This window comes from Pelecanus crispus, chromosome 6 (assembly GCF_030463565.1).
Source record: "Pelecanus crispus isolate bPelCri1 chromosome 6, bPelCri1.pri, whole genome shotgun sequence".
Lineage (NCBI taxonomy): Eukaryota > Metazoa > Chordata > Aves > Pelecaniformes > Pelecanidae > Pelecanus > Pelecanus crispus.
The window spans coordinates 5,267,112-5,279,908 of record NC_134648.1 but is presented as its reverse complement, the minus strand read 5'-3'; the positions used below and the strand labels follow the sequence as shown (position 1 = coordinate 5,279,908).

The 12,797-nt window shown below is 38.9% G+C and overlaps 1 protein-coding gene across 3 annotated transcripts in view; it reads right to left on the bottom strand.

The window, feature by feature from the left end:
- The window catches only part of NAV2 (neuron navigator 2), a 233,966-nt gene that overhangs the window by 120,610 nt on the left and 100,559 nt on the right, over positions 1-12,797 (bottom strand). For 2 of the 3 annotated variants that reach the window (XM_075713175.1, XM_075713176.1), the window contains exon 6: positions 9,083-9,240. In XM_075713175.1, coding sequence (XP_075569290.1) covers positions 9,083-9,240 — 158 coding nt within the window. Of the gene's footprint in view, positions 1-9,082; positions 9,241-12,495; positions 12,565-12,797 lie in introns of all 3 variants that reach the window. The other variant, XM_075713174.1, reaches the window with a different exon arrangement.

Sequence of the window (12,797 nt, the reverse complement as noted above, 5' to 3'; positions counted from 1 at the left end):
GAAGAACATTGTAACTGCCAAAACCCATAAAATAAAATAAAAAAATAATCTTTAACTTTACTGCTATCTGTTGCATGAGCCAACTGTTTCATTCTATAAAATCACTTCCCAGCTTTCTGACATTCATATGCTGCTCATTGATAAGGAGAGGAATCTTTCCACTTCAGGAACTCTGCTTATTTATGCTCGTCCCCAGTGAACTGTTAAATCCTTCTGCTGCTCCTGGTTTCGAAAGCCTTCCTCACTCCAGCTCTCCCTCACCCTCTCTCAGCAGCCTCGCAGAGCTGGGCTCAGTGCTAGTCCATTGGCACAGTTAAAACCAATTTGAGCGTTGATTTGGCAGTTTGTACTAAAAGGGTCAATGCCTTTTCAATATCAGCTGAAGTCTATCGGAGTCCTCAGTCGGAAGTCACAGCAGCACACTGCCTATAAAGGACAGCGGTTGAGGTACCGGGCTTAATTTCACATTTCTGTCTTATTTAGCAACACGCCGGTGTGCCGCCAGATGCTGCAGGGATCGACTCAGCGGGGAGTGCTGTAAAAACAGGGAGTCCTCCCAGCTGAAACCAACTTTGTGGGTTTGTATTAACTCTCTCTTCTATAAGATACCACACACCTGACTACTTCAGGGCTATTTAGTCTTTGATTAGTAAAAGATGTCACTCAAAATGCGAAGACTTATTATAACAACTGTTTTATATATGTACACACGCATATACAGTAATTATAATATGTATGTATTATAACAACTGTTATAATATGTTGTTTTATTGTTGGTAGCTTCTATGAGCTACCAACAGTACAATGACTTTTTAAACAGACCAGGAGAACATCACGAGTGGTTTTCAGATGGGTTTACAGAAAGCGTCCCCACTGGGCTCCCCAGAAAGCGTCCTTTGTTTCTTCAAGATAGTTTTGAACATCTTAAAGGTCTTTTCCAACCTAAACCGCTCTGTGAGAGTAATTGACCACAGACCCTGATGAACCTCAAAAACCGGAGTCGTTCAGTATGATGCCAATAAAAGAACTTTCCTCAAGCTTAAAACCCAAGAAGTTGAACAGCTCAGGCTGTGCAGTAAGCCACCTGCAAGACCAAATCTAGAGGTCCTGCGTTTATTTTAACTCTTCTTCTTCAGCCAAACAATCCTGCCTAATAACTCCTCTTGCCCAATTACCAAAACGGACAAAACCACAGAGGACAACTGCTATTTTAGGCCCAAAGAGACTGATTTACCAACACTGAAGCTTTGTTATTTTCTCTTACAGTTGGATGAAAATTATATAAGGTGGTTATAGGCTGTAGGTACAAATCAAGCTGGTATGAATTGGGCACAATAAAATCTGTTTATTTAAAGTTTTTTCTTCTGGTGGACAGCAGTCATTTGAAATGAACTCACATCAGCCCAGGCTGGTCATTAACGCACCCAGCACCGAAACATTCACACCGTAGCTGACAACTTGATCATCACTGAATAGAAACAGCTAGGGAGTTTGTTTGCCTTAAATAAAACGCTTGTTATCCTGATCATCTCAACCACTAAATACCGAAAGGAATGGCTTTTGCTTTGCCCAGGAGAAGGGGTCGACGAGGCGGCACTGAGCACTGGAACAGGCTGGCCATATATACAGCTTCCACTTGAAGCGACTTGAGTGTTCAGCCACCCCAGCACCCTTCTGCCAGCCCTGAGTCAAGCTGGCTCCGCGCCACAGGAATCGAACCCGACATCTCAGCTCCCCTGCCATAGCTGTTGTGATAACTGTTGTTACCACAGTTGTACCTGCAGCCAGAAAAAAGCCTTCGTTTCCACATTCAGGCTTCTATGCTGAACACTACTATAAATGGGTTAAAACCCCCCCCCCAAAACCAACATTAACTCTCTAACAGTAATTTCTATCATGCTTTACAAGTCTCAGAGCTCTTTTTTCACCACTTTTTTTTTTTTTTTTTAATTCTTATACTATTATTTGGCACAAAGGCAAAAGCCTGGGTTTTGTCTCTGTTTATTATTATTAATTCATTTGGAGTGGAAAAACTGTATGAGGTTAAACAGAACATAAGGGTTTCAGTGAGGAAGCTTGTGCAACATCACTTGACCGTCCTGTACTTGGTACAGGAGCCAAACTCAGTCATTCAGAACATCCAATATTTCATCTGATTTTGTGTGCAGCTACAGAAGAGGGCTTGTCCTCCATTTTCATGTGCTTAAATGAAAGATTTTTCATTCAAGAAAACTACTAGGATCATCTGAGTTGATCTTAAACATGGTTGAAAGAATTTCACTCTAATTTCTGAGCCAAACTGTAACCTCTGACTGAACATCAGCTCCGGGCAAATATTAAATTTTGACTCATTATGTCTGATTTAATCCCTTTCAATGGCTAATCATCTTCATTCTTAACATTTCTATCCAGTTTTTGGTCTGAATTGGACTAATTTCAAAGTCCAAACAAATGGATACCCATATGCTATCTATTGAGGTAATAAAGAATCCTTATTCCTATAAATGTCATTACCTACAGGTATCTTGTAGATAACAAGGAAGTAACCTTTCTTTTAGACAAAGAACATAAATTAACTTTTTAAATACCTAACTGCAAAGGAGTTTTTCCAAACCTCTAATTATGCACTGCTCTTCTCTATGTTTTATCAGCATCCCTCTTTTTCAAACCCATTCGAATACTACTGAAAATTTTAGCCTTCAAGATACTCCCCACAGGAACTCTGAGTTTTGATCTCATTATGCACATTTCTCGCCTTGCTCCTCATAAGGACGAGAGTTTTTCTATTTCTGAAGGGTTTTTTAATGCTTTAAATGCTTTAAAGAAAGCTTTAATGCTTTAAAAAAGCACTTTTAAATTGAATCTGAGGATTTGACATAATCCAAAATCTGCCACTTCTAAATGACCTTAAGTAACGCTGAGCTCGAGACAAGCTGTGTCACACAGAACCAAGCCGTAAGAGTGTATTCCCACATACTTTCTACATCAGTGCAGGATTTAAAATGAAACATTTGAGTCATTAGGAAGAGAAAGTTCAAGTGGTTCAGTAAGAGGACATTTTAAATAAATAAATAAATATGGATTTCACAGTAAAGTTGACATGAAAAACTATGGTTTGCATCAGCTTCAGTAAACTAAAAGATTACCTGGTAAACCAACTCTGGACAAATACTGTCTTTTTAATTGATGTCTGCTACCGAATTCAGACAAGAGGAACATACAAGCACCCTAGAGAATCCCCCAGCGGCCTTCTGAGCAGCCCACCTCCAGCAATCAGTACCGCGTGGATTCTCACGTCTAGTTGTGAAAATCTCATTGCACCTACATAGATTTAACTTTGAAGAGTCATTCCTACTAAAGCTACGACAAGATATGCCATGCCCTCTTGAACTGTACCGATAAATATAACTGCCTACATATACAGCGCACACATTTTTAGCACACGCTTGCCATATGTAACCATGCACCAATAAGAGTGATTTGCTCAGCGGAGCGGAGGTTACATTTCCTTGCTAATATTTTACTTACTTGGTAGTCATTCCTATTTTGATAATGCAAAATTAAAAAGTTATAGGAAAGAAATTCCTTAACTGTCCTTTGAAATACCTTAATAGCTCTTCTTATTTAGCTAGTCTATACTTAATAAAAATGTTAAAAGGAAATAATATTTAAAGGCATCAAAGTGTGGTAATTTTATACTGGCCAGAGCTCAGAGCTGAACTCAAGTAATACTGCTGGCTTACTGCTGGCTCCATACAGGTCTGATTCATGCAAAATTGTCATTTCAATGAGACCCTGTCTTTTTGGGATCTGCAGGATCTCCCTCTGTAACGGGTACAACGTGGACTGGTTTGAGTAGCACTGCATCACATCGCAACGCACGTGGCTTTGCACAACAGCAGACCAGAACCGAGCACCAACACAGAAGAAGGGAAAACATGGAACATTTAAATAAGGCAGTCACGTATGACACACTGAAAATCTTGGAGATTTTTCTTAACAGGTAGAATTATCAGTCCTGAAGCACACTTCAATTTTCCTTCGCCTTTCCACCCCGCCTCCCCGAGTCCCTTAAATAAATGACTGATAACTGTTTAGTCAATGCCCAGTATACTTTTAACACTCTAAAAAACTAACCTTATATTTAAACTGTAGAAATCATAGAACTGCCTAGGAAGAAACCCTCTGGAGATCATTCCTTCCAACCTTCAGTTGAAAGCAGGGCCTTAGATGAGGTTATCCAGGGCTCTGTCAAGGCAAGTCCTGAATACCTCCAGCAAGGGAGATTCCACCACTTCTCTGGACAAATTTCTCCGACATTTAATTCTTCTCATAGTGAAGAATTTCATTCCTATTGCCAGACAGAAATTCTCCTAAAGAAACTTGTGCCCACTGCCTCTTGTCCTGTCACCACGCAACCTTGTGAACACAGCGACTACCCTTTACATATTAAAAGACAGTGATTAAATACATACTGTGTTCCAAGTTAAAAGGGATTACCCCAAATCAACCAGAAGAGCACATGCTTTTCTTACTCTCCTGCCGGTATGGTATATCCATACCTGGAAACTGAGACATGAGCAGCTAAGATTATAGCTGAATCAGCAAGATCTGGTTTCAGAACCCTCTCATGAGACTTGTATCAAGTAACTTTGCAAGAACACTGCTATTAAAACAGTTATTTCATCCAAGTGCATGAATCTGTATGCATATTTTTTTTTCCTAATACTACCCATTTAATAAAAAAACCTGACATTATCAGCACTGTCTTCTTCATAAATCTGAATAATAAACATTTCCTTTGATCTCATGTGGAAATGGTCAAAGTCTGGTAGTGGTTTTTCCTACTGATATTTTATTTAACATTCAATCCAAAGGAAAAGTGTCATTTTTCCCACAGACTTCTACTGCCCTCTGTAGGATTATTTTAAATAAAATATGAGGAACAAAGTAGAAGAAAAAAACTGAAAAGAAAGCACGTAAGCCTGTCACATTAGTATACCACTTCATAAACATACTGGAGATGGCATATTAAGTTGATGTTTCCTACAGCTTCATAAGGTTAGGGATTTTATAGACTGTGGATACAAATCAGGAAGTAATAAACAGAATATTTCTATACAATGTTACCAGATTTTTGAGACTGCAAAATGAAAACTGAGTGCCTGAAAATCAGTGAAGACAGGGGATATATGAGGTTGTACGGAAGTAGTCAAAAATACCCACCATTTTTCAGAACTGCAGACTGCTTTCAAAGCATTTCTCAAAAGACTCTCAGTGTGTAACTAAGCAAAACACTGCAAAAAGTTCACGCGAAAATCTACTGTATCAAAGTCTTTACTGAAGTTTTATGCTTCAATATTTAAGTTTTATTCTTGATACTACCGAGACACAGTTCTGCTCCTTCTTACCATGGACAAAAAATAGACTTCTTTTTTCTAAATTACACATGTAAATAAAATTTTGGCTGTTTTTTTATTCGGTGATCATATTAGACAATTAGAAGGACACGGTCATGTGGAGCTTCAAGATAACTAGTAACTAATAATTTACATACAGGCATAGAAATGCAAAGCTCATTTGCCTCTACATTCCTTAGAATTGTTTTTGGTAATTTAGATGAGTTCAGTAGTAACCTTGGGAGGTGGCTGATATTTTTCATCCTATAGTACGCTTGTGGTGTTAAAGGATGTTTAAGGACAAGAAAGTAAACCAAAGGTATACTTACATATGCATGGGCTAAATAACTCTGACAATTCAGAAGTGAATTAAAAGGCTCCAATTGTATGAAGGGATTATGACATCAAAAATCACAAGCCTGAATGACTCATTATTTCCCCACAATCCAAAAATGCTATTAGACTTTAACTGCATTTTTCTTAAGAAAAAAAGCCTGTAACAGCAGTTACACACATTAATGTGTGTAGCATTCTGCCTAGAATGCTACTGCAATTATAAATGGCTAATCACTGTGACAATAAATTAAAAAAAAATGTACCATACCATGTTACCATTTTATGATGTGAGAAATGAGGGCACTGAAATTCCTGTAAGTTTGAAGGAATTTCACATATAAACTGTGGGGCTAACTCCAAAAAGCAAGTTAAACCTATCATGCCCTAACCTCAAAGAAGGTGTCCAAAGGACTAAACTAGGTGTCTAAGTCATCCTAACTAGAGAAAACATATCCCTTCTCCACATCTTGACACTGGTGTCAGACAGCATGCGAAGACTGAGAAAGCAAAATAAAATCCTGAAGACACAGTGTAAACTGTGGGGAAGTGAGACTCGCATCTCTTTATGTGTGCTCCTTTGCTAAGAGTATGTATGCATCTCACAACAAACATGCGCATGCACCCAGGAATCTCTTATTTTTATGCAGCGGTGTAATCGTTTTACATGTTACATAAATCCTTTCCCCAAGACTTCTAGAAAACCAGTGGTCTCCTCATTAATTGACTAATGGAATCTTTCAAAAAATCTAGGTTATTTATTTTCCAGTAGCTAGCTATTCCTCCATGCTCCATTTACTGTCTTTTTCATTTCTGATGTATTTTGCTTCAATTAATGCACTTTCATTGCCACAAGACACAGACAAATGACTAGCAAGACAATTCACATTTGGAGGGAAAGGCCACAGATTAGTAAAAGCTGAAAACTACAACCTACTTTGTAAGAAATTATTCAAATGTACTACAGGGAAGGCTACCTTCTATCAGAAAGTGACCATTCGTACCAAAACAGTCTGCCAAAACAGGCAGATTTCTCTTTCCCCTACTTCCTTCTCCAAAAACACACAACAGAGCTAGAGAGAGATGACAACTTAGCAAGACTGGCACACAACAAGTCTCATTTCCTTAGGCAAAATACAGGATATGGGTCAGAAAACTTGAATTGTCTTAGCATTTTGACAATAAACTTTGTCTGGCAACGTTACAATTAACTTAAAATAAGCCAAAAATTTGTCAGACCAACTGCTTTTGTTTCTCATGGATGCAGACCAACTTTGTGTCATGATTATATTTTTAAGTAAAGTTCAACTTACATAAGCCCTCCTCTTTTTTTTTTTTTTTCTTTTGAAGACCATAATTAATGACTGGAAATATTGACCAGGGCAAAATTCTAAGTATTTAATGCAACTTATGTAGGCTGTCAACCTAAAAACCAACCTTTTTTCTTTCAGTCATTTGTAACATTCATAGAAAGCAGATGATCTTGTATGCTTCTTCAGCAACTAGTTTATTTTTCTGAAGAGATGGGTTACAATGAGGAATGAGGGTTCATAGAACTGTCTGCCTAAAAGCAGTTGATATTTAAGATACTTAGTTGACAAATTATTGTTCTATCTCTCTATGTGTGAAGACTGGGTTTTTTTAAATTTACTAAATAAGGAAAAAAAGAATAATCTTGGTAAACTGAGAAAAAGCCAAGATAGTTCCAGTTCTCTCTTCAATGCAGCCTAACAACTTCCCATCCCTACGCAGGCAGGGATCATCTAGCCAACCAACACACACAATGGGACGAGACACATCCCACACTGCGTCTCCCCAGTCCAGTAGTTAGGGGACATGAGGAAAAGCGGAGAGTATTGACAAGGAGGAGACAGAGGGAGACTGGGGAGATATTACACAGGAAAACAAGGTTTCATCGGTTCTACCACTCATGCCGTAACTTGTCAGTTTGTTCTTTTAACAGAAAGCCAGATCTAATTCAGATTTTGAGATGACTATTACATGCTGATGTTACAGTTAAATCATTACTGTTTACATAGTGTACCTTCTAAAACAGTAAGCATGGATTTACCAAGGTAGTATGTTGCTAATTTATTAGCATATTATGCTCATATATTGTATTATAATATAATTATAATAATTACATTATTCAGCTGTGAATGTAATTTTCTTCTTATACAAGGTCTGATCAGGGTGATTCAGAATGTCTCTGGAGGATGCCGAGGACCCTCCATTGCCATCATCACAACACAAGGTTTTGGGCTGTAATGGCTAGGTGGGGTAATATTCCAGAATCTAATGACATGCAGTCATAGGACAACAGTTTCTGGAGAAGGAAAACCACAATTTCCCGAAAAGAAACAAGCATGAGAACCACAGGCAAGTTGAACCAGACCAGTGTTTTTCCCTCAAGCAAAATCCTCGTTACTGTTAATAGAACTTATGCACGGACACCAAGGAGACTTGAGCCTAAAGGGTGCGACTGCTAAGTCACTGCAAGAAGATCGTACTGAAAGCCAGTGCTGATCTAGCTTCGTAAGCGCAATGACTTTCTTAAGGATACAGAATTAGCTGCCAGCCTACGCCAACAATTTGACCATATCAGACCAGAGTGATTTGCTCTGTTCTCACCAGTCACATCCCTCAAAACTCTGCTGGTAAATGCTGCGTTATAGAGCTCAGAGCTAAGCTCAAGCTAATGAATGCTGTCAGATTACTAGCTTAGTGAATGGACACAGTCAGGAAATGTCAGGCAAAAAAGCAGCTCTTCAGACAGAACAGGGTACTTCGCATTTCTGATGCACTGCCATAGATACAGTCTCACTGCAACATTTATAAAACTCTAACATGTTCCTGCCTTCAAACCCTACGCTATACGATTCTTGAAATTAGATTTAAATCATGTACTTTTGTAACTTAAAGGATATTCTACAACAGCGGAGGGAAGGAAAGCAAATGGTACTATTTATCATATAAAAACATTGAAGAAATCTTTTGTGGCCATTTTCCATTCCTGTCAAACTGCTCATCAAAATGTCTTTTTGATTAATTCACTCCCCCTTATCTGTGCTTGGAGCAAAATGAAAAAACATGTTTCACCACTGCCAGTTTTTCTTGAAGTTATTTTTTGCATGTACCTTCAGGACAGTAAGTCACAACTTCAGTTATATTAAAGAAGGACTATACCTTTTTTCCAAGAAAAGCCAGTTGCTTTTTGGGTTGTAAATGTCATGTTTACAACATACAGCTCTGACATAGTCTTACAGCTTCTGGAACTCAACAAAAAATTCAATCTCCCCTGAGGCCACTGTTAAGAAAAATCTGAGGATGCCAAAATCTCAGGTGCTTACCTTTGTCATTGCTACTTGTTGGTGTTGGAGGGGGAAGTCCAGGCTTAGATTTGTCGTAATTGTTAAAGCTCTGGCTGCGTCGATTGTTGGCACTAATAGAACCACGGGCTTTGGCCTCACTGCCTGCAGCGGACACCCTCGTGGTGGGGCCTGGAAGTCTGATGAAAGAATTACAATACGATTAAACATATTTAAAAAGCACTCCGGGAAAGAAACTATGGAATACCACGCATAAGCTGAAAAGAAAAGGATCAACACCACAAATATGTACTCATAAGAGTCTTTGTTCTTTTATAAGAACAAATCAAAAAATCATCCTAGATGAAAAATACATGGCAAACAAGATGGCCCGAATTGTTTTACGTCGGGGAAAAAACCCGCACTGAACCAAAATTAATGGTCACTTGCCATAAATCTTGTGAATCAGAATTAGTTGCAAGTAAATTCGGTGGAGCAATACCGCTGGTACTGGGTTAAGACTAAGTGAGACGCTACTGTTCTTAAACCAGGTTTGCTGGACCCTTATCTGCTGGAGACATAAAGACTACCCTTATTTTGGAAATAATAATGAGACAGAACGTGGCCGCCCTTTCCCTTGTAGAGAAGCAAATCACATCTCTGCTCTGAAAGCTACAAAGCCTTGACACCAAGCCCAGCGAAACTTTAACTTGGTTTAATTATCTGAGCCTATAAAAATCACACAAAGCTTAAGTTCCCCCTCTTAGGGCAACCACATTATCAGTGAGCTGGTATAAGCCTCTGGTTTAAACTGGGTCAATCTCATCCAACATTTCCTTACCGTAGCCTGTATATACAAGATTTAGCTGTTTACCTAGAAAAAAAAATGTAGTTAGGATTCTGGAGTAAGTAGACAGGGAGTGATACTACTTTCATGCTCTCCAGGCAACAGGGGAGGGGGAAGACTTTTCTAAAAGCCCGACAGGATTAGGAAAGGCCACTGGCATCACATCTCAGAACAATATGCGTGTTTGAGTCCTTCAAAGTCAAAGTTCATACATAAAGCTTCCATGTTTACACTGCATTTTGTGCACTAATTAGCACATATTTCTACATTCCAAAGAGATGAAATATTAAAAATGGAAAGATTTGGTAGTTGTTCAAAATGCGTACTGAAAAGAATTAGTGAAACAGCTCACTGTTTTGAACCGCAAGGACATCACGTTAAAGACTAAAAGATACAACCAGTTCCTGTCACCTACAGTAGCAATGAAAGGGACCACTCTTTGCTGTCTTTGTACTTTCTGTATGGTAGAATCTCTTTAAAACTTCTTGACGTAAAACACGAAAATCTAATTGTCTTAAATAACTTGTGCCAATAACAGGCTCAAACGAAGAAGTCCCAGTTGTCAGAGAAAATGGGGATGCAACCAACCAAATCACCATTGTGCCTCTGGGAAGGAAGAGAAGCCAGGAAGGACTCTGGCAGGGCTTCCTAAATAAACCAACTTCTCCAAGGCTAGTGAAGAAATAGGAAATATGAAAAGAAACATGAAGGGAAAAGAGCAAAAATGTCAGCAGCTGCATGCACATGCTTTCAAAGCTCAAAAGAGGATAAGACATAAAGGCATCATTCAAATACAAAACCAAAAATTAATTTACAAACTCAAACCACCACAGATCTGGCACAGCACCATCATGGTTCTGAGGCTGACTTTGCTGAAGCCTTTTAGACGAGGCCCTCAATTTATCCAGCATTTTTCAACACTGGGAGGTGCTAGAAAGTTGTACACACTCATCATTGTAGCAAGGTGTAAATGAGAAGACCCCAGAGATGCTTCATCCACTGTAGAGGAGACAATACAGGAAGAAGCAGTGGCAAACCAGGGACAAACGCTGCTCTTGAGAACTTGGAAGTCACCAAGACAAGTGAGTTCATTAAGAGTTTGTTTTGCCTAATAGAAAATGAGCTAGGTTTCCTACAGGTAGGAAGGACGCACAAGATACCTCAGCTGAAAGTTTCTACCCAGTGATAAAACATTGCGAGTACAGGCCAACCACCGCAGGAAGGCTACCTAGAGCCCCCAGTACTGGGAGGGGAGATTTCTAGCAGGGCTTGGCAGGAGGGAAGGGATAATGTTCTGGTACCAATGGGTAAGAAAAGGCTCCTCGCACAAGCCCACACAGGTTTTGCAGATCTGTCACATTTTAAAGTAAATAAAGCTACTTAAATCATGTGACCACTCAGGAATTGACAAGTTTTCGATTCAAGTCAGTATTGTCACTGCCAATAAAAACATACCGAGAAGAAAAAACATACGTGCTAAAAAAACTCTTGACGAAGGTATCGTTCAGACTTTTTTTTTCCCCCTGCAGTTTAACTGACTGATTTTTAGCCCCTGCTTTTGGTGTTAGGCCAAGATATTTCACAGGAGTGCCTGTGAAACCTAGGAAAAAAAATAGCTTCAGGGAGACGTTTCTAGCTTCTCACTACTAGAGACAAGGTACTGAGCTCGGAGAATACTCTCCATTACTGCGCTTCGGCACCTCTTCTAGGCAAATACAACCTGTCAAGCCGTAATTATGATTAAGAGAGAACACGAAAAGGAAACATGGGACATTTTAGCAGGGGTTATACTGCAGACCTTCAGACGTTCACTGTTGTCATAAAAGAAATAAGATGGGGGAAATAAATCCAAATTATACAGCAGAATTAACAATCTATACAAACTTGCCAAGCTGAATAAGAATCCTAAGTAACAGTTCAAAAGCTTAGCAAAAATAGTACAGTTTACCAATGTGTATCTACATAAAAATTCATAGTAAAACATTTAAATATACATATAGTAGTAAAAGTAAACATGATTAATAACCACTTTAATAACACAGCAACCCTTATGATCACTGAGATGAGATGCTCATATGAGCTGGCATGCAAGTCATGCTGGGACCCAGGAAAAAAATTGACTGAAATACCTATTAATAATTTTCAGGGAGATTAGATGTGCTCAGCTTCAGAGCACCGGGGAGTGCAGGAGCTCTGATGAGACAGACCCAGGTGGTGCTGTGTGGGCTCACATGGTGCACGTGATGCTCTCCTTACTAGCTAAGACACTAGGCTGAGGCTAGTTTCAATAATGCAGATCTAAGTGCAACTAATACAGATGCGTACAGTGGGGAGAGAACTCCCAGAACCATGTTTTATTCTCAAAAGCAAAAGCTCGTAAGGACAAGAAAAGCAAATTATTTTCTTGCGGGTCAAAATGCATTCCACACCTTGAAGGAAAAAAAAAAAAAAAAAAAAAATTCCATCTAATACTTCCATGTTTCAGCTGTTTGTCAAAAGCCTAGTTACAAACAAGGAGGTAAATATGTTCAGCGGGAACCCTAAACATGCATCCAGAGATATTGCAAAAGGATTATGCATGCTTTGCAGAAGATGAAGAAATGCTAACCTAGAAGACTTTTTCTGACCAAGAGTGAATCGGATGATTTTGCTTTGAGATGAGTCCCTGGGAGATGCACTGTATGACAGGAAAGAAAAAGCGGAAGATAATATTGAACAAAGAAAAATTTTTTTTTTTCCCAAGACATGGAACTTAGTAGCTAGTTTTAGGGAGGAAAGAGTTTTTATGAATTTCACAGGAAAAAAAAGCTTCTTGCCTAAGTATAACTTTATGTCAAAACTCCTAAAATCAGAAATGAATTAATTCTTATAGACTAATGAACATGCAATTCTGTATGCAAACGCTAACTT